This window comes from Streptopelia decaocto (assembly GCF_964273445.1).
Source record: "Streptopelia decaocto genome assembly, chromosome: 4".
NCBI classification, from domain to species: domain Eukaryota; kingdom Metazoa; phylum Chordata; class Aves; order Columbiformes; family Columbidae; genus Streptopelia; species Streptopelia decaocto.
Window position 1 is genome coordinate 74,271,230 of NC_138658.1, and position 23,693 is coordinate 74,294,922.

Below are 23,693 nucleotides of genomic sequence, written 5' to 3' on the forward strand. Positions count from 1 at the left end.
ATGCAGAATTCCTGAAATCTTGACTCAAAAGAATTTCACATGAAAAACTATAGATCTGGGAATACATGTATTTAAAAAAAATAATAATAAAATCAGTATAGTTGATGCGGGTAGTCCTGTCTCATTTACTTGAAAAATACAATGGAACTGGAGTCAACCTGGGTCCTTCAGTGGTTCTGAATGGTTTTAGCCTCTTTGCTTGCCTCTTCCTACACCTATCCACACATTTTCTCCTGTCACGTTTCCACTTCTAACCCCATTTCCCTTTTGTTATTAATTGTATACTCATTCCCTGCCTTTTTTCAATATCTTACTCAATCCTGGAGCTTTTCCCTGATCCCGTATAATTTACCCTTTCTACAACCATCTCCAATGCAGACCCAATGACAGCAAGCCACAAATGCAGAAGACAAGTCCAGCCCAATGTGAGATGAACCACCCGCACTACACCTCCACTTCAGCGCCATGGAATTGGTGAAGGGTTTGGAGAGGAAGCCGTATGAAGAGCAGCTAAAGTCACTTGGTTTGTTCAGCCCAGGGAAGAGGAGACTGAGGAGAAACCTCATGGTGGCTACAGCTTCATCACAAGGGGAGGAGGAGGGACAGGTGCCAAGCTCTTCTCTTTGGTGATCAATAACAGAACTCGAGGGAATGGCGTGAAGATGTGCCAGGTGAGGTTTAGGCTGGACATGAGGAAAAGGTTCTTTACCCAGAGGGTGGTGGATGCTGGAACAGGCTCCCCAGGGAGGTGTCACCCCCCCAACCTGACAGTGTTCAAGAAGAGACTGGACAACACCCTCAGACACACGGTGTGAACTGTGGGGTTGTCACATGCAGGGACAGGAGTTGGACTCGATAATCCTTGTAGGTTCCTTCCAAATCTATAAGTGAAGTTAACCCAACTGTAACTGAGTGCTGCCAGCTGCAGGGACCCAGCTTACCATCTCCACACCAACACAGACATCTGCTTATTCAATAAGAGCAGAAGAGGGCTTTTCTCTTAGAAATTTCATGCTGGTCAGACAGAGAAAGTTGGAGACTGATGGAAAAGACTCTGCTGGGACATCTGTGCAGGGAATAAAACTAAGGAGTACTAACCATAAGCAAATATCTTGTAAGCATCCATTCATCTCTCCATCAGAGGGAAAAGTTAAAATATCTCAGCTGCCGACCGACAGGCCCAAAGCAATCAAAGGGAAATTGAGTTGCCCTAAATAATGAGCAGTTCCTGATCGTGTGTGACAGATGCTTGTATTGTAACCTGGTGTATATAATCAAAGGCTTTGTGAAGCACTGGAACAGGCTGCCCAGGGCAGTGGTGGGGTCACCATCCCTGGTCGGGTTTAAAAGGCATTTAGACAAGGTTTTTAGGGACATGGTTTAGTGCTAGACTTACGTTATGGTTGGACTCAATGATCTTGAGGGTCTCTTCCAACCAGAATGAGTCTATGAATCTAAGTCAAAAGGACACTCTTTCCTAATAATGATAATTTTAACAAATCCATAACCAAAGTCAGAATGAAAAAGGAAAATATTTCCCGATACTGTCTGCATTGTTTTTTTTTTCTCACTTTCTAAAGATTTCTCAAGTGTGAGATAGGGAATAAACATAACAGGACTGGCAATGAGATTAACAGTTAAACAATTAGCTGTTGAGAAAGTTGCTTAAGCAAAACTGAAGCTGCTGCTGGAATAGAGGCTGGAGCACTTTGCCTGCAGTTGAAGCAACTGGCACCAGCTGTGTCTGAAAGACACTTTTTCCATATCTTTGATGAATATAATTCATGCCACAAGTTGAACATTAATGTTTCCAGGCTGCTCAGCTCCATCACCATCTTTACGTTCTGACTTCCTGACTTGTCAGACTAACATGATTCCACCATTCAACCTACTACAGATCTCAGTCACAGAACTGGATTGCCAGATTAATCAGACTTTGTAGTATTTAGAATGACGTGGCTAGATTTTGCAAGGACACTGGGACAAAAGAGGACTTCTTTATCACAGTTCCACAAATAACTCCTTACAATTCAAATCCATCAGCAGCAAACGACTATTCCTCATTAAAAATAACAAATCTGCAATCCAAGGAAATGGACCTGAACGAAAAGGGAAATCTGCGTCCCGTTCAAGAACCATTTAGTTAATAGCACTGTAAATCGCATGGAGAAACACTTCATTTTCCATGTGCTTTTGATACTTACATCAAATTCATTTAATGCAGCGGCAAGCTCTCCTATGCCGGTGTGCCCCTTGTTCTCATCAGTGGGTGAGGTGGCCTGGGCAGCATTGGAGATCCCAGCAATTGCTTCTTGCACTTGCTTGAAGACGTAATCCCTGTTGGCCCTGGTGGCTGCAACGTCGGGGTGACGGAGAAAGGCTTGGGAGGCGGTGTAGAGCATGGTGGCGTTCTTCTTCAGAGCACCTCGAGCTGCTGCCATCTCATCCCTGCAGTGAGGATCTTTCAGTTCCTACACAAGAAACACACAGTTATTATACTTGGTAATGGATTTTGTTATGTTAGAATGTAGTTAAGTGTCCCTGCGTCAATATCGTCCAGAGGTGGAATCAATGACAGAATCCACTATAAATCACAGAAAGAAATTATTCGCGTGCCCTTTACTACTGCGTAGCTACTGTTGTTGCATTCTGCTCACAGACTCTTCTCATCAACGAGCCTCTACGCTTCCCTTATTCAATGGCTGACAGAAAATGTATAGAAAATATTCAAAATTATTCTTCCGGATTCAATCTGACAATCACATGAAGACAATGCAAATGCGACAATCCCGTTGCAGTGAGCACCATAGCTTTGTAAGTACTCATCTACGTCACTTACAAAATCATTGTAAGGTAGACCTTTACAAATCAAAATTAAAAAATTACAATGATGAATATGTTTTGAGTTCTTTAAGCCATAATAAATAAGTTGCTTTTGTTTTTAGCCTTCATATTTTGTTCTATTCCTCATTATCATATAGTATTTGTTTTAATGAAATATACTTTCTTTTGTTTCCCCTGACAACAAGCATTGGATGCTGTGCAACGTTACCAGAATAAGACGACACTGTATTATTGCTATTTAATCCCTGAATATATTTATTTGAAGGATATATCACACTGTCAATGGAAGCCTTTCAAACACGAGGTAACTGACATGATTCGTAAAGAGTAACAAAACATCGCTTCTGTTTTAAAACTACTAACAAAGACGTTTGGAGATCTTAACTGTTTACTTACAATGGAATCTACAGCAAAATTTAAAAAGAAATCAGATATTCCGGATTTAAAGGGTTTACCCATTGACCAGTTTCAACCTCACAGAACTGCCGGTTTTCAGAGAGAACTAAGTTACTAAAAAGTTCATCAGGCTACAAAACAGAAGAGAGGAAAGGAGAATCTGTGAACAACTAAGTAGTAACTTTCATGCTGCCAAGATTTTCTGGAATTACATGGAACACCCTACTGGCATTATAAAAATTACCCTTAAGACCAACAATTTTAAAAGGTTTATACTAAGATTTTTTTGTTACCTTTCCGTTGAGAACTTAAGAGCCATATATATTTTCATTAGCTTTCACGTTTTTCTCTTTTTTCCCATATTTATAGCTACTTCCACAAGGGAAGTGTCTGCACACAAATAACAGCATCGTTGATGTGATGACTAGATTTTACATCTTTAATTTATTTAATTTCAGTCTAACTCTGAAAATATTATATTTCATTAAATGCGGGAGTTAATTGTGATTACTGTATGTCCTGGTTTTGTTAAAAACAAGTTTCTCTTTTAGTGAATTTGCCTGTCAGCTAAAGCTTCATATTAGCTGCATTTTCCCAGAGAACCAGATACATGTTTTGCTAAACATAGCAATGGAATGTGAAGTTATTGATAAGCACGGACATCTCGTGAGAGGGGCAACGAGAAACTGGTGACCAAGAAACTGACCAACTGTGTATAACATTCCATTCATGTGAATACTTCATATAAAAGTGGGAGATCACGAGGATCTCGTCCCTTTTTCCCTTTTTCATCCCTTCTGCTTATGGCCGACATTAGGAGAGGACCTTGCTAGTCATCCCTGCGAACTGAGGTCTAGTGACAGACTGAATCCAGCTCCGGTTGGCTGCAGAGTCCAGTCCAGGACTTTGGGTGCCGGCTCTGCACTTGCTGGGCCTTTCAAGATTGGTTTTGTATATTTTGCATTATTTTCTCTATTCTTAATAGTAGCATTAGTAAAACATTTTAAATTTTTCCAACTCTCTTCTCTCTGTCCTTCTTTCCCTCCCGATCACCTGTCCTGAGTGGGAAGGGGGGAGAGGGAGAGGGGGTTAACAATACATCTGCCAGGGTTTGATTGTCACCCCACAATCAAAACCCTCAACACTGTAATATAGAAAAGAAAGAAATAGAAGGATAAATCTGGAAAGCCGGGTTTCTAAATCTGGTGAGCTGTGCTATACAAAGTCTACACCCCTGGATGATTAGTGGTGTTCAAAAAATCTGAATTTAGGGAGACCTTACAAAGCTCCAGAGTGACAGTGCTGTCTGGACTCTTAAAAACAACGTTTTCCAGGAGCAAATTATCTTTATTGCAAAGTTGAGTAATTGCAGGCATTGAATAAATGTTATCCTGACTTTCTGATCTTTCTTTTACCCACCTTAGTAATGAATATAGTACTTGGTCTTTTTTAGCATCTGAAAATTAATAATGATGGCTTTCAACACAAAGTAGGTTTTTGTTCTTCCTGAATTTGAGTTATATTAGAGTGCCAAAGAGCTCATGCTTTGCCAGCTATCAGAGTGACCTCAAATCAGCACGGCTTAGAATTGAATAGGAATAATCATTAAATGAAAACTATCCTTAACCTCCTGAATCACTCGCCTTCTCACTCTTCATTCTGTTAGTAATTGAAGCCGCTTGGAAAATATTCTTAAAGAAACTACATTTAAAATAAATTATCACATTCAAAAAAATCAATGCGATTAAATTATAGGCCATGACACAGCAATTGCACATGTTAAACTAGACTTAGCCATGAAGTACAAGATCTTTAGAACCAAGATTAACTTTCTTAACCACTGCTTTATAATGGACTCACCTGTTGTCGTCTTGCTGCTACATAGTTCAGTTTGACCATCTCTTTTCCAAATTCTTTGAAGCGATTTGCTAAATCTTGCTCATTTGTTGCATTTTTCACGGCTTCTAGTGCTTCCTCCACCTGGAACATGATATATCGAGTGTGTTAACATTTTAATCCGCATGCGCTCTTTGACAAAGTCTACAGCTATTCTGCCCAATACTCTCTATTATATGCACTCAATTTAGCCTTTATGTCCATCACTGTATAGTGGCTTTATGATAGTTCCACTAACTTTAATTAGTTTTCTTAATAGAGAAGCTGTGTGATTGTCATTCTGCATTACTTTCCATTGACTGTACTTTGGTATCATGTAAAGCTAATGTAAAAGGCACAACTATATTAATTTCCCCGCTAACTCTTATCAGATGAAATGTTTAATATCTGCGGGTTTTAAAACAAAATAGATGAATACATTCTCAATGTGTGGTACAGGCTTTATGGGAAAGCAAAAGGAAGTTGTTAATTCTGGATGAGAAAAAAGTTTTGAAAAGGAAACTCAAACTTAGCATTAAAATTTGAATTTACCCTGATATACGCAAAATGCTGTATCCTTGTGAAATAAATGAAACAATGATAGATCCAACTCAGAATAAAGTTATTATTTGTTTTTCCTCAGCTTTCCTCTTGCAGTGACTTTTAAATTGAGAAAAGAATCTACCAAAGATAATATATCTGCGGTTACTCAATCGTGCTGTAGCTAAGATATAAACCACCAGTAATAGAAACAAGTTAACCTACCAAATATATCGTGAAACTTTACCTTATGTACAGCAAGAAAAAAGTATTTGAAGGGATAAAATGCTGCTTTTATACAAGAAGTAAAGGAAATTTTCCTGTGACTAGATTAAAGTTGTAATTTATCTGTTGTTACACACATTCTCGTAATTGAAGCAATAGGTTCTAGAAATAAGGTTGAATAGAAGTGTTTCAGTTCTCAATCTTTTTGCTTGGAATTGCATTTTTATCTTGGGAGGGAGGGAAATACAACTTATTTGTGTTGTTCTGTGTTTTCCTACAGTGAGGGAGGATATTTTTATTGTGAGCTTTTACCTTCTTACTGCAGATTTAAGAATATCCACAAATTACAGGGCAGAGGAGTAGCAAATCCATACATTTCTATGGGAAAATGTATAATTAAAGCGCATAAATCCATAGCTGTTATGTTGGAAATTTTATACTGAGAGTTGCAAGCTACACCTTATTCATAATCCAATTACCTTATTCAGAATCCAATTACCTCTTCATTTACTCTTAAAAAGAGCAGCGGTTTTTAGAGCTGAACGGCCTGCCTTATCCACTAATATAAATTACAAAAGCATCATTGTGTTAAGTAATTTGTTCTTGCAGGATTCCTTGCAAAATATGAACATCTTCCTTTCATATCCAGAAGCATTTATATTAAACTACCTGAAATATTCATCTTTAATCTGTTTGCAATGCCAAATACACGTATGACAAATTGATACACGGGTTTTTAAGTCCTGCCAGCTCCCTGTTAAATAGAATTGCTAGAGAATTTGCTACAGATTCCACTCTGCTAATTGGATTTTGAAAGGTGTTCATCATACTCTATCATGTCAGTTGGGGCTCAAACCCACGAAATTCCAAAATGAAGAAGCTGCTTATGAGAAATGTTACAAAGGACATGAGCACAACCCCCTGTTTGATTAGAATTGCTTCTACAACCTCATGTTGGAGCCAGAAGTATCCTCAGAAAAACACAACTTCACACAGCTCTGCAGATGTGTTCCTCTGATTGATTAACTAGCATTAATTGCAATAGACTCGTAATTTTGTATGTGTGTGATCACATATATTAGCATAGCCTATTTTAGGAGTGTTAAACAAGCTTCTGTAAAACAAGCACTGCTACTAATTTTAGTAATGCAAGATATAATCTGCAAGAAATGACCAACTGTCCTTCCAGAAAGCATCTCCATATATTCATTCTAAAACATGAACTAAAATGCACTATTTCCCCTGAAGTCTGAAGCGGGACTCACTCCCTTAACAAGCTTCCAGTGAAAACTGATTCCAGTACATTTCAGTATAAATCAGGCTTCATGACTTTGACATGTAGAATGATTTTGGCTTATTAATTTTATGCTTAACTCACCCCACTCTTTGAATGTTACCATTGAGTAAATACAAGAGCTGTTCCTTCAGCAATTTTCTAAGCAGGGTTTTTTGCTAATACTTCAATTTGTATTAATCTTGAACTAGTTTCCCTCATAAAATGGTAAAATAAAAATATATACACAGTCAATCCCCAGAAATAAATTACCCTTTTTAACCTAAAAAACCCTAATCCTTAAGTTAAATTTTGCTAAAAACCACCAGAGATCTCTGGTTTCTTAGAAACAGACCCAATAATAATATCTGACAAATGCAGATATTACAAACCGCATTGCCATACACTGCCCTGGCAAATCTAGAGTGCAACATGTCTAAAGAAATACACCCACTTACTAAACAGTATTAGGCACGTGTGTTTGAAATGACATAGTACATGGTCGTAAGAGAAGGGAGAAATCTCAGGGAGAACAATATGAAAGAGCTCAAATCTGAATTTTAATCGTAATGTTTCAAAAAATCTGTTGTTTATAATATTGAAGCATTAGTCTCATGAGCAAAGGACTTTTTGAATTACAGTCGCACAGAGTGTTATAGTGGGGAAAAATTAAAAGCAGGTAGTGCTGACACGGCACAGAATCAGAGCCACGTGATAACAACGACAGGAGCAGCTTTCTGTTCGTTAGGGCAGAGCTGGGCAGAAAAATCGGGATTTTTTTCATTATGAAAACGGTTTTCAGACTATTTAGCTTCTCTGTACATTTTGTAAGCTGAAGAGTTCTCATTGTTTTATCCAGACTATAATATTGTTGTACAATTACACTATTAAAAGACACACAAATCCCCCGAAACAACAACAAAAAGCAACACAAACTTTTTGGGCCATTATTAAATAGAAATAATTCTCCATCTCCTCTGCTAAAGTCACACATAGACTCTGCAGGCTTTAAATATCCTGTATCTGAGTTCTTGAAAAATTTTGCTGTTTCAGGGTTTTGGGTTTTTTTAATGCAATAAAAGTTAAATAATCTAATAAGTAGGAAAAAACAATTCATCAGTTTCAGCTGTGAAGTCTTTTAATACTGTTGTATAAAGATGTGAGTGGTGGCAGCCAAAAGCATCTACAAATCCAAACCAAACCATCTGACAATCTTTAATTCCTCTGCGTTCTTTTCTTCCTCTTTGATGAGTGATTAGACCCTTGTGCTATTGTCTCACTCCAACTTAAAGATTCAATCTTCTGACACATCCAGAAGGCATGAAGAGGATAAAAAACAAGCAGAATCACTGTAGTACCTAAAGTCTGCCACAAGATAGCGATGCTTTACAAGTGCTGAGTTTGCAAACCATGGGGATAAGATGTGAGTAAATGCATCTGTTCAGATCAGAGAGTTGCTTAATACCGTTATTAGTCTGGGCGTTGAAGAGATCTGACAATTTTGACTTTGTCTCCGAAATTAAAATTCTGAAAAGTTAGAAGATGAATGAGACTAATGTTGAAATGTATTATCTCCTATCTCTTTACCAGCACAGTGAAACAGGCTGAGAAATGTGAACAGTGAAACTCATTACTGATTTGTTCCCAATTTTGCTACAGACAAAACTTGCAAAACCAGTAAAGAAGATTCAAAATGCACACACATACAATTTTCAGATGGGACAGAAGCCTCATGACATCGGCCATATCAGCCAGGATGAGTAAGCGGGTGACAGCGGAAAGCAAGGCCCGGGCGGCCCGCACCATGGTGCCGCGCTTCACCGAGGAGCACGGGTCATCGGCGAACTCCGAAGAGGCAATCCGCATTGTTTCTCCTAGAATAACAGCAAAAAAAGATCAGTTTTACACTTTTAGATTTTTCCAGAATGTATAGAGAACTCACTATAGAAACTAACTGTTGTAAAGAAAAAAATGAATGGCTTAGTTATTGAATATTGAATTGCTCAGGAGAAATATTTTCTTTTAACACATATAACAACTGTCTCAATACTCAATACTTAATTCTCAACCTGTTCTTCTTCTAGAGAAGTCACCTGTAACAATTCAAAAGGAAATCAAAACACCAAGACATGCTGAAAGCAACCAGAGCGTGTTAGAGAAATACAGAACTCACCTGTGCTGGTCAGACGATGGGACAGAGCAACCCAACAACATCATCCCAACTGCATCTCTCTACAATTCTGCCTTCAAACTACATCCTTCTCCTTCATTCCTGCTTTCCAGTCCTTCTTGCTCACTTACTCTGCTCTCCTCCACCTAGAAGACCTATCGCTTCTATTCAAGGGGAATTTTTCATTTCTTTTTTTACTCAGTCATAGAATCATTTCAGTTGGAAGAGACCCTCAGGATCTTCGAGTCCAACTATAATCTAACCTAACTCTAGCATTAAACCATGTCCCGAAGAACCTCGTCTAAATTGTAAGATGCTGCTGTAGACAGTACAGTTTAAATTTAGGATCAAGTGCTTTTTTATTTTTTGATGAACACCATCCACCTTTATCAGAAGGAAGTAAAATTATTGTCAATAATAGGTGAGACAGTTGTAGCAGATAATGGCTGAGAACCAACCGCTGGTTACGAGAACAGACAATGAAGCCTGCTAGAACCATTAAAAAGGGAGTAAAGCTACGTCCTAAGGAAAATCAGGCAGTGATTGTAGAGAGGTGTAATGATGTAAAGGTTCTTGGAGAGACCCAGCAGGGAATTAAGAGCCTCCTAGATGAAATTGTGGGAATGAGTAAAATCTCTGTGCCCAGATTGGGAATTGGAGTAGATGATCTTTCAAGGTCCCTTCCAGTCCCTAATATTCCGTGATTCATTTATCTTCGAAAAGACTTTGAAGATAGTTGAGTCCAACACTGCTGAGTCCACCACTAAACCCTGTCCCTAACAGAGAATCGTACAATCATTTTGGTTGGAAAAGACCTGTAAGATCATCATGTCCAACTGTTAACCCAGCTCTGCCAAGTCCACCTCTAAACTATGTCTCCAAGAACCTCATGTCCACATCTTTTAAACCGCTCCAGGGATGGCAACTCCACCACTGCATTGTGTTCTGCTGTGTAGATTTGTTAAAAGCATTTAAAATAAGCCAGCCCAGCTACACAATACAATCCCATCAATATATTGCCTGCAATTCTCTGACAAACAAGAACTGATTTTTTTAGATGATGAACAGATTTAGCGTTCTTTATAGCATTATCTGTTGCTGCAAGACAGCTCTACATGCAAGTTACTTTTTAAAAGCTTCCGTATTCTCTAAATGCATCATAAACTTTCAGCAGTTTCTATATTTAAGTTCATTGGTTATGACCTTCTTTTCAAATCTCAATGTTATTTATTCATACAATAAAAAAAATTATGTCTGTACAGCTGAATTAATAGGTTTATATCAATTTTCACTTATCTTGCTACTTCATTGCCTTAAAACCTACTCCATCGCATTTTCTCCATGACACTTTCAACAACAATTTAAACATATCATGAGTTAACGACAGATCAATAATTACGCAATCCTCATTTTTTATGGAAATCAGACTGAAAGAGGAGCAAACCCCATTTTGAATTAGGTTTTATATTAACTCAAACTTTCCTATTATTTCGGAAAAAAAAATTCTGTTTGTCTCCGGGGTAGAAACCCAGAAAGAAAGTACTTCTTAATGTGAAATCAAAGCATATTTATATTGCTTTTCAGACCATTATAACAACATCAAAAAAAATATCTCAGATGGCATAAGTTCCCATAAGACAACACAAATACTGGATGAGAAACTAGAGACACTCACAGTAAATAATTCCCATTAGAAAAATTATCCTTTTTATATTACTATTAGGACTGTATGTTCTTATTATAATTTGTCTGCAGTATATCTTGGATGATAAGCTGATTATATATAATTTCAGTCGAAAGAAATCAAATGACTCATTTCTAAAGCTGCATACATTTATTGAATTTCTATAATGTTGCCAAAACTCTCAAAAGATTTCTTAAGAGACAAGAAACAAATGATCTCTATCAGGTAAAGAGAGAACAAAACAAATTTCTAAGAGTGATCGAATGTATTAATCTATGTTAAAACCTATTGTTGCTCAACATCACCAAATTCTGGGTACCTGGTCTCTGCAGAGAAACAATCCCATGCATTTTCTTGAGGTGTGGAATGACCTTACAACGCTTGACGTTATAAGGAAGGTATGTATTTATTTATGACGCCGGACACACGGGGAATCATTTCACCTAACATGTGTGTAAAATTACAGTAGCTGTGAGCTTGGTTAAATGCAGTAAAGTGTTACATAGTCATGAAAGATTTAGGAACATCTATACATATTCATAACCTGTCCCTGAGAAAGTGGTTCTTATTACAATGAGTTCCGGGAGACCATTTCCATAGTCTCCACCTCTGGCTCCTCCTGGTTGCAGCTGCCCAGTGATCATGAACCCGAGTCCTCTTTCTCTGTACATGGTCACCTTTGGTCCAGTGTGATGAGTTGGTTGGGTCTTAGAGTGCTGAGTTGGTTAAAACTGGCGTATCTCATGTCCTGTGCCCAAGTTTCTGTAATCTAGTTCACGCAAGGATGCACCCACGGATTATTATCTTCTCAAGGCGTCAGTGAAGTCCTGTTTCTCGTACAGTAAGTTACACAGAGTTAAGCAAGGCTTAGGCAATAGTGATGTGGGTTAAAGAGTTAGCTCTCTAAGTGTCTTTAGTAATGTGGGGTAGGGTTAGTTCTTTAAGTGTCAAGTGTTAGTTTTTTAAGTGTTAATTAGTTAATTGTCAATTCCCTGTATCATGCCTATGTGCCAAAAAAATCACTGAAACAAGCAGCAAGGAACTCTGAGGCCACAGGAGTTTGTATTTTGTCTGGCACACACTTTAAATCAATCAGTTATTGGAAAAAATTATCAACAACTATTGGCTGGGAGTGTGCTAAAAATTGGGAATTAAATTTCCACAATTTTTTTTTTTAATTTTACTATTATTATTGTTGGTTTTGAGTGAGTGACACAAAATATTCCCTGTAAAAGAAAAGGCTGAGAGTGACTGCAGAATCCCTTAGGATCCATGGGGAAAAGGGTTAGATTTGAATTTCCTAATCTGGAATCCAAACCCTGGCTTTCTGGATTCATCTAAGTGTAAAACTTGGGAAGGCATCATCTTCCCTCTGGTTATTTATTAAAGAAACACACTGTTGCAGGTTTTCATAGAAATTTGGATCCAGAGCACACTCTTAGAGCATAAGTAGCTAATGGAACCCAAGGAGACACATGCAATGGTACCCAAAGCCCAGCAAGACTCTCTGATATTTAAACTCTAAGTTGGACTCCGATGAATTGAAAGTGATTCAAAGCATCCAGCAACACAAGTCTTTCATGTGAACATACTCAAACTTGAGGTATATCCAAGATGAAATGGCAGCCAAAGCAAACTTTGCATTTTGGAATCAGATGTCTATAAATTGTATAACTCTCATTTTGGTACTGAAGAGATTTGGTAGTTTTCTGCCAAATTACCAGTCTGTAGCTACAGATAAATATTAATATTGAACTGTGAAAGAAGGAGCTGATATCTAGTAACTGGCTAAGCAAGCAAGAAAATTATCTTCTTGGGCTTGACTATTCAAATACATAAAAGTAGCAAACATTAATATATTTGCAACCAACACTGGTGGACAGAGGGAAAACACATGGAGGGTCAAAACAGCAGATTAAAAAGTTTGGATTAATTATTTAACACTATAAAGCGCAAGTCAGGTGAAAAAAATCTTGTCCAAAACAATTAAGTAGTAAGCAGACACAAATAAGTAAATAAAAAAGTATTAATGTAGAAGTTCATAGCGGGTTGTTTAAAACTCATAAAGAACTAGCAGCTCACAATTTCAAGTCTAATAACCTATAAAACCAGCCATTACTGGGGAGGCAGGATTGTCTATATCTCACTGCCAATTAATGTATTTTTATCCTTGTACAGCAATGATATCAAACCACTCTCAGGCCAAAGGGAATGTTGGAGCTACAGCTACTCAAATTGTTTTTCAGAGAAACCTTTTTATCTGGAAAAAGCCATCCCTACTTTGAGTTCTACAGTTCTTTCCAAGTTCATTTCAAGTTACTCTGTAATCTATATTAAATTACTTGCAGTGAAAATTAGGTCAGCGCAAGAAACACAGACATCTCGAGTCATCAGGTCTGCTTCCTTGCCACTGCAGACAGCCATGTCATAATATAATTAATATTAATTTTAATATGATAATAACTACACTCACAGGCTTATCAAGCTGCCATCTTCAAAACAGCTCAGACATTTAACCCCAATTAATCCTTCTGGAAATAGGAAACTCATTTCAAAATGAACGCTAGAATCTGACAGGTTTTTTTCTTTCATTAGAGACATTTTAATTCCATACCGACTGTATTCATAGGTAATTTATTACCATTTCTTCTCATGCCCCATTTGTCCTTCAATTTAAGTAAGTATTCTGCCATTGTGTTCGCTATCATCCCTGGTTTGCTTCATGCATATTTGCGATGAGCCATGACAGATTAAAGGCAAAGTCCTCCTCTTATTGCACAGAATATCCATTCCTACAGTCATTCCTATAAAACAATTCTGTTTCTGGAATACATGTGATAAAAACTGCAGCTTTGTAGGATTTATCATTCACAGAATCACAGAATCGACTGGGTTGGAAAACACCTCAGAGATCATCAAGTCAACCCTTGGTCCAACTCCAGCCCATTGACTAGATCATGGCACTAAGTGCCATGGCCAATCTCAGTTTAAAAACCTCCAGGGCCGGTGAGTCCAGCACCTCCCTGGGCAGCCATTCCAATGCCTGACCACTCTCTCTGCACAGAATTGCTTTCTAATCTCCAGCCTAAATTTCCCCTGGCAGAGTTGAAGCCCATGGCCCCTTGTCCTATTGCTGATGCCTGGGAGAAGAGCCCAATCCCCACCTGGCTAGAACTGCCCTTCAGGTAGTTCTAGAGAGTGCTGAGCTCAGCTCTGAGCCTCCTCTTCTCCAGACTAAACAAGCCCAGCTCCCTCAGCCTCTCCCCATAGGGCTTGTGCTCAAGTCCCTTCCCCAGTCTTGTTGCTCTTCTCTGGACCCGCTCCAGCACTTCAATCTCTTTCCTGAACTGAGGGGCCCAGAACTGAACACAATACTCCAGGTGTGGCCTCCCCAATGCAGAGCACAGGGGAAGGATCACTGCCCTTGTCCTGCTGACCACGCTGGTTTGGATACAGGACAGGACACCATTGGCCTTCTTGGCCACCTGGACACACTGTTGGCTCATGTTGAGCTTCCTGTCAATTAGTTCCCCCAGGTCCCTTTCTGCCTGACTGCTCTCCAGCCACTCTGTGCCCAGCCTGGAGCACCACTACGAGAAATACTTCACCTGACACCCTGCAGGATTCATGAACCTTTTTCATTAGAGACAGAGTCTCACTAAGACCTACATACTAAATTCTTTGCTACCTGGCTCTGAGAAAAAATGTGTATTTAATACATGTTTTGTAAATGAAGTGTCTTAGTTTGTTTAGAAAGTGAGTTAAAAAAAACCCTGGACCTTTCAGGGGAGAAAGACTGTATTAACTACATGGGAAATGCCTATCATTAACAAAAAAAAAGCAGCAAACAAAAACCAAAACCAACCAAAAATCGCCACCCAAAAAAGCAAAAACAAAACATAACAGCCAAATTCAGCTTGATTCCTGAGTTCTAACGGTTGCTGTAGGACTACTACCAGTAAACACCTGACGGGAGGGTACAGAGAAGATGGAGCATCTTTCCGGTGGTGCCCAGTGACGGGACAAGGGACAACAAGCACAAACTGAGGCACAGGAGGGTCCCCATGGACATCAGGAAACACTTTTTCACTGTGAGGGTGACCAAGCTCTGGCACAGGTTGCTCCGTCCTTGGAGATCTTCAAAAGCTGTCCTGACATGGTCCTGGACAATGAAAGTAGTGTAGAACCAGCCACTGTCCTTTCCAGTTTCTCATTCAGGAAGAATGAACTAAATCTGTTCTTTGATGCTTCTTTTCTCTCTCTCTAAATTCCTCCTGTATTCATAATCATGTGGATTATTTACCCCATATCTTAAAACATCCTATTTTGTTTACAATACTTTAACATTTATTCTCATAAGTGAAAATAGGTCATTTCAATAGTAATCTCTATTGACATTATATATATATATATATTTTTTTTTTTATATTATTATTTGGGAAATAAATTGTAGAGTATTTTCACATTGAATAATGCAGTATATTTACTAAATATAAATACACCTTAAAAATGTTATTCAGGATTTCCAAAGCTTCACACAAATGGCTGTTAAATCCTCATGTCCCTTTTTCTAACACTTTTCTTCTACATCTCTATTACTATGTCCCCTAAACTCATTTCCTATTTCACTTGCACTTGGGATTTTGTTCTGTCTGTGGAAGAATCTCCACTGTTCTCATTGTATTAACAGATTTCAAGGCCAGAAAAGGCCATTTATGATCCAGCCTGATCTTTTCCCATTTATTTTCAGCTACTAGAGCTGGGTGTCTCTGGAATTTAACATACAATCAACTTCACTTAAATTTGTCTCACATTATGTTTGACATTTACATAGAATGATGGAAGAGAAATCACTATGTATTTTAAAGCAGAACGGATATCCTTAAAACTAGTATGTATTTTACATTCAATATTCACATTTAGATCCACTTTCTTCCATTTAGACACATCTTATTCACTTCAGACCATTAAAATGTATAACTTTAATTAACTCAACTACTCCTTTCCTAAGGGACAGTAAAATAGCAAGAACGCAGAACTTTAAGACATTTAGTCACATATCTATGACAATCTAAACCAATTATTTCCCAAACATTACATTTTAGAAATATCTTTTCTAATTAATAGCCAGATTAAGAGCACACTTGACACATCAGTGATACACTTAAGTGCAATAAAACATTAATTAATTTTCAATTCCAAAGGCAATTGGTTTGGATGTGGGGATGCATTACCATTTCTAATCCCTCTTTGTTTGCAGCTCTCAGCTGCTTCACAGTTTAACAACCTTCAGGGACAAACCAAGCGACTCATTAGTCTTTACTGAACCAGAGAGCTCAGGAACATCAACACGAGCAGTTTAGATGTTTCACACTGAGTTTGGTGCGAGGGCACATGAAAAATTCAAATGTAACTCAATTATAACATGGTTTTATTTGTATCCTAACAAAAGTCACGGAGCTGAACTTCAACGTTCTACAGGAGACAATGGAAATGTCTAGTTTTATCCCAAAGTAGCATCTGTATCGTCAAATTAGCTCCATCCTTGCTTTGTCCAATGGACTGATAAACCTGATTGCCCAAGGCCGTACATGGGGCAGTTTGCTCTCACTTCATCCAGGACTGAACCAATAATATTTCTTCCAAGGAAACCTGGGTATGCTTGTTTGTAGTTCAGATATTGAGAACTCTAACTAAAATAGGAAAAAAGCAAGTGTTTCCTTCTTTACCTTATAGTTGCAGAACTGAGACAAGAAGCACATTCACAATTAGTAGAATATTTCACCACATTACCAAGACAACACTATTCAAATAACTACAGTGGTAACTACTAGGAAAAGTTGCCATCTTTTTGGTGAACTGTGTGTAATAAATTTGTTAAAACAATTACTGTGAAAACAGACTAAAATGAATGTGACAAAGACTCTGTTTTCTGGGTCCTAGCAATTAAAGTCTTCAATCACTTAATGGGCTTCTGCATAGCAATTTATGAATTATAATTATAATTAATAAATTTGAGTGAAATGTATCAGGTATTGGAAGGAACAAAATTTGAAAAGCACCCACGGCTTTCTAACAGGATAAGAAAAGGAAGCACCCTAAGAAAACTGCTGTAGCTTTCTCCATTAGGCAGACAGAATCCATCATTCTGGATATTACTCTCATTCTGGGGCTTGAAGAGGCTTCCAAATATCATACAGCCAAGCAAGTTAGCGGGTAGATTAAATCTGTGCCCTAGGCACTGAGAACTAAGTCCAAGATCATAATTAGAATCAGTTCCATCATTCTTTATTATCACATAAAAAGATTGCCCAATGAAAAGTTGAGTTGAAATTGATATTTCTTGAGATAAACTTCAGTTTCAAGGAGGTGATATTTTCCAGCAAGCTACATTTGCTTAACAAAGTTTATCAAAAAATTCCCAACAAGCTCTGAGAACAGAAGGAGCAGCAAGTTACTCATGTGGAATTATAGAATCATTTCAGTTGGAAGACACTCTAAGGATCATTGAGTCCAACCATAACCCAACTCTGGTGCTGCCCCATGTCCCTGAGAACCTCATCTCCATGTCTGTTCAACCCCTCCAGGGATGGTGACTCCAGCACTGCCCTGGGCAGCCTGTTCCAATGCCCCACAGCCCTTTGGGGAAGAAATTGTTCCCCAGATCCAATCTCAACCTCCCCTGGTGCAACTTGAGGCCGTTTCCTCTCGTCCCATCACTTGCTGCTTGGGAGAAGAACAACACGTCAACTCGTGGGCAGCATCGAGAGGAGGTGGGTAAGATTGATGCTGGGATTGATCAGTTCAGTGGATTGATCAGCCTGAGATAAAGGAAATGGGCAAATTGTAAAAATGATAAGGACTCATAGCATATTCTTAATGTTGTTATTAAAACATGGGGAACAAACACTGCTGAAAGTACAAAACTCTTCCCGCAACACTGGGATTAAGAGAACAGGCATGTTAATGTTGGTATGAGATAGAATCAGAAAGGAGAGAAACAGACCAAGGAGGGTCACCAGCATGGGGAAAATCTATGGGATAGGCTTACGGTAAAAGAGAAAAAGACTACAAAGTATACAGAGCAGAACACTTGCAGGTTTGCATAGAGCAAGAGATAGAAGGTACGACAGAACTTTTGAAGAATTAAATGATTTCATTTCTACTAGCTTTTCACATTATCTGCACACTTTATTTACGGTAACCTATATTTGAGACCCAATGTAGTTAATTCCACACCATAAAAGAACTTGCCAAGTATTTCTGAAATCAGGCCCACACATCAACCTACATGAAAACTAAGTCTATCCTTCCAAAACTGGAAATTACATTCAAAAAAATAAAGATTTTGACATATTATAATGATCTTTCATCTAAACTTAGCTTGGAAACATATTAATACCCTCAAACTTCATTGCTAATTTAAATTGTAATTCATATATCATACAGATGTTAATATAACATAGCCTGCTATATAACTGCACACAATGCATGAATGTTTCAAAGCTGCAAGAGCTAATTTATACCTATTTCCCTTTTTTCAATTTTATACTATAAAATCAACATAATTTCTGCATGGCCAGGTGTCTATAATGGACAGTCCTAATGCTCAAACAGTAATTTTTCTGTATTTGCTATACAGACTCATATCTAGCAAGTTACCCATAAAATAACAGCAGATAGGGTTATTATGGTCTTGTTAAGAAAAGCAACATATGTTTCATCAAATACTGTAGAAATCATAGAATAATATAAACAGAGGATATAAACTGAATTATCTGAAATTAAAACAAACACACACACAAAAAAAAAGCCAAGAACAGTTCTGAAAGTCAAATTTGGAACAATTATGCATGAATGAGATTTGCCAACATCACAAATCAAAATCAGTGGAGTGTCTAGATTTTTATTTTTAGTAGCTACAAAAATAAGTCTAAATTCCATAAGCACTATAGGATGGTCTCCTTTTCCAGTTTTCTTATATATAAATAGCAGCCATAAGAATTTACAGACTTAATTTTTGGAAAGTAATTGCCTCTGATCAAGACTAAAACTGAAAAATAGTTAGCTGACAATCAGAATATTATAATTAAACATTTTAACATAAGACATTTAATTAGACATTATATATATTATATCTAATATATAATCTATATAAAATAAATATAATATATATTATATGTAATAATATTCTATTCTATTCTCTCTATATATATATAAAATATTAACCCCAGGTTCCAGTATAAGTTGGGGAATGACCTATTAGAGAGCAGTGTAGGGGAAAGGGACCTGGGGATCCTGGGGACAGCAGGGTGACCATGAGCCAGCACTGGGCCCTTGTGGCCAGGAAGCCAATGGTACCTGGGGTGGATTAGAAGGGGGTGGTCAGTAGGTCAGAGAGGTTCTCCTGCCCCTCTACTCTGCCCTGGTGAGACCACACCTGGAATATTGTGTCTAGTTCTGGGCCCCTCAGTTCCAGCAGGACAGGGAACTGCTGGAGAGAGTCCAGTGCAGGGCAACGAAGACGCTGAAGGGAGTGGAGCATCTCCCGTGTGAGGAAAGGCTGAGTGAGCTGAGGATCTTTAGCTTGGAGAAGAGGAGACTGAGGGGTGACCTCATTAATGTTTACAGATGGGTGAGTGTCAGGAGGATGGAGCCAGGCTCTTCTCGGTGACAACCAGTGATAGGACAAGGGGTAATGGGTTCAAATTGGAACACAAAAGGTTCCACTTAAATTTGAGAAGAAACTTCTTCATGGTGAGGGTGGCAGAGCCTGGCCCAGGCTGCCCAGGGAGGTTGTGGAGTCTCCTTCTGTGCAGACATTCCAACCCACCTGGACACCTTCCTGTGTAACCTCATCTGGGTGTTCCTGCTCCATGGGGGAAATGCACTGGATGAGCTTTCCAGGTCCCTTCCAACCCCTTGACATTCTGGGATTCTGTGATATGTATGACATTATAATTAGACAGATTAACATGAGACATTTAACATAATTAGACATTATAACATTTTATATTCCCTCCATCTGTAAAGTATGACTGGCCTTTGTAATATTGGTAAAATGTACTGCAGGCAAAGGTGTGTTCAAAATACAAAATGGAAATCAATAAATTTAAGTCTTTTATATATCAACTAAGCAACTTTTAAGATTCGGACATTAAGGAGTGTATTGCACATCTTCATGCTATCATTTTTATTACTTCTCTTATCAGCTACCACTTTCTGAAGCCATATCCAAAATTAAAGCCTGTATAGGAGAATGAAGCTTCTTCATGACTACTTTTAAAGTTGGATGACTGCCATGGAAAATGCAGCCAAAAATAAAGATTACAGAAGGAAACACTCTTTAGGCAAGGAGGAAAAATGAGGAGGGTATAAGGAAAACTCTTGGATAAAGTTAATTGCTCCAAGGACTGCTCATATTTTTCTCATTAAATGTGAGTAAGTAGCAGAAATAATCCTGGCAATGCAGATCAGAACTCAAGATTTCCACTTTTTAGGTAGGTTAGGTCATTTACAATTACATTCTGAACAAAAAGAAAAACAAACCAAAAACCCCCTTGTTTTTCTAAATCAAAAATATATTTTAGTACCTCATTTACAACTCAACAGGGAAAAAAAAATATAGTTTTGTTGGTAACTTTTTTTCTATGTAATTGTTACTAAATCATAGAATTATAGAATCATTTTGGTTGGAAGTGACCCTCAGGATCATCAAGTCCAACCATAACCCAACTCTGGCACTAAATCATGTCCCTAAGAACCTCATCTAAATGCCTTTCAAACCCCTCCAGGGATGGTGACTCCACCACTGCCCTGGGCAGCCTGTTCCAATGCCCGACAGCCCTTTCCATGAAGAATTCTTTCCCAATATCCAATCTAAACCTCACTCATGAAATTTTCTAGTGACAGTTTTTGAAGGACTGAAAATCCTGTGCTCATCGTTCAGCAAAGTGAGGAGGAAGGACTCAAGAGGAGGCAAGGGGACAGGATAATGGTGGCAGCGCAGGAGGAATCTCAAGCTCATCTTCTTGGGTTGACTACTTCCCAATTTGCATCTCCAAGATAATGTTCCTGCACTGCTCCAGATGCCCCTCAGACCAGTGTCCCTAATCCTGTCCATCACTACATCAGCCAGTTGGTGAAATTTTACCTTTGCTCCATTAAAAACTTACACACAATCTTCTTAGGTCACTCCATTGCCAAGCTGAAACAAATCTCTGTCCAAATACTTTCCATCCGACACACAGAAATAACTGATTTTCCCAGTTCAAAGAGTGAATCAAACTTGGTTTTGAACAAAAAGCAATTCAGTTCAGAATTTCTGCCCAATGAATCAGTTGTGATCCAGAAGATGATTCCCTGGCACATAAATCAGAGCAGCTTCAAAAAGAGAGGCCAAGATGCTCATCCCATAGTGTTCTATAGCTTCACGGTAACAACAGTCAGAGACTTTGATTCAAAACTCTACATTAAATTACACACAGAGAGGACTTAAATCATGATTTCTTGCATGCTGGAAAATCTTCTTGCAAAACATTGTTTACGGTTCTCGCAAATTTTGAATTGAAAAGGCTGTTCATGTAATACTGCTGGGGATTACTGACCGTGAACTAAGCCTACCTGGTTTTGGAATTACTGACTATGATGCCTCTTCCAATTTGTAAGACCCTATTTATTTATATATATATATAGATATATAAATCCTAGTGAAACTATTTTCCAAATTTGACCAGGATTCAGAAATTTCATGCCTACATGATGATGGAGTAAAATGTTTACTGAAAAACATGCCCTGTTTAACATCCCTTGATTTTATCTTTTTTAATTCTGGTGTATTTCTGTAATCCTTTCTCAAATAAAATCTTGCTTCAGAGAAATATTGCTCCTAAAAGAACAAGTAGGAGTTTCAGGATCTGATTTTAGAATTCAAGTCAAATATTGCTGGAAGAAACACTCTTTCTATGACTTGAAATTTGTGAGTATAATTTAATTTTTAGCAGCTGTCAGAAGTCAAAATTTCTTTCTTCCCTGCTATAGAGCCACAGTAGTAAAAGAAAATCTTCAAGAAATACAATATAAATAAATAGTATGAAAAAGGAAAAAATCACCTAATATATTCATTTATATTATTTTTCAAACTTATATCATTGTGCTTTTGTAAAATCTGTCTCAAACTGTCATATTTAGGTAATACATCCGAAGTCAACCACCCTTTATAAAAACATTCCTCAGAGGTGTAAGCTGCTTTTAGAAATTTAAACTAACATGAGCTAAACCAAAATATTGACAAGTGAAATGAATAGTTGAAAAGCTCCAACCAAGGTTGTAACAGAAATAAATCTTGAAAATGGTGTAGAGAATAAGTATAGGCTCTCCATCCTTAGCTGGCTTTACCAAGAACAGGTATTACCATCCGTTCAAGACCTCCCCAGCTGCCTGAACTGTTAAGGACGTGTTATGGAAAATCAAATATATGCATTTCATTTTTCTCTATTTTTTAGCTTCCTGCTCCTTATACAGACTCACTATGGGATGCAGGGGAAGAATGTTTTAGGACAAGGCTTGTAGTGCGGTGTTTAGGGAAGGAACTGAAGGTGGGGAAAAGGAAGGATGGAGATGATTTGGGAAGGAACAAGCGTGGGAAAATGGAGGGACAAGAGGATAAAAGGGTCTGGTTGCTTGTAAATAAATGGCTGGTCAGAGCACGTGTCTGGCCATGCCTTGGGACAGATTTTCTGATTTCCAGCTGCTGGAAAGACCGCGGCGTCTGGAGGTTGATTGAGACATTTGCTTCCATGTGTTTGTTCTTGAGTGTGTCCCTGGGAGTGAGGCAACTGGAGAGACCAGGACCAAGGGGCCAGCTATGGGATAGACCGAGAAGCTAAATCCAGCAAGTGGAAGGATCCACATGATAGATACAAATATAGGTACTTCCCATCAATGGACCTTCAAGCCTCTGCAGCCTGAAAGGAGAAGAGGATAAGACACTTGGTGCTGTTGGGCTTGTATGAGGGCCAAGCGGCTGATGTGTGTGGTCAGCCATGTTGATATGTGTCCCAAGAGGGATAGGACAAGAGAAGATGGCTTCAAATTGTGCCAGGGGAAATTTAGATTGAATATTGGGAATAATTTCTTCCCCAAAAGGCTGTCGGGCATTGGAACAGGCTGCCCAGGGCAGTGGTGGAGTCACCATCCCTGAAGGAGCTTAAAAGACACATAGATGAGGTTCTTAGGGACATGGGTTAGTGCTAGAGTTAGGTCAGGTTATGGTTGGACTTGATGATTCTGAGGGTCTCTTCCAGCTGAAATGATTCTGTAGTGGGACAACTCATGTGACTGTAGGATTGTGTTGGATGGCTATAGGCTGTTTCATAAAGACAGGTGTTGAAAAAGAGGAGAAGGCATTGCACCCTATGATGATAAGAACCTGAAATATATAGAAGTCAACTACTGTGATTGTGGAAGCCCTGTGAAATACCTCTGGGTCCTCTCCAAGGGAAATCTTACAAGTAGGCATCTGCTACCAACCTCCAAAAGAAGATAATAAGGCCAATGAAGCAATATTTGACTCCCTTAAGCAAGCTTAAGACTAGACTGTGTTAGATTAACGGTTGGACTCGATGATCTTAAAGGTTTTTTCCAACCAAAGGATTCTATTATATGAGCTGTATATGTGTGTTTGT

General features: G+C 38.4%; 1 protein-coding gene across 1 annotated transcript in view; it reads right to left on the minus strand.

The window, feature by feature from the left end:
• The window catches only part of CTNNA2 (catenin alpha 2), a 490,369-nt gene that overhangs the window by 365,632 nt on the left and 101,044 nt on the right, over positions 1-23,693 (minus strand). Inside the window, exons 4-6 of the mRNA XM_082051003.1 lie at positions 8,861-9,027; positions 5,101-5,220; positions 2,205-2,471 (exon numbers count right to left, since the gene is read on the minus strand). Coding sequence (XP_081907129.1) covers positions 2,205-2,471; positions 5,101-5,220; positions 8,861-9,027 — 554 coding nt within the window. The remainder of the gene's footprint in view (positions 1-2,204; positions 2,472-5,100; positions 5,221-8,860; positions 9,028-23,693) is intronic.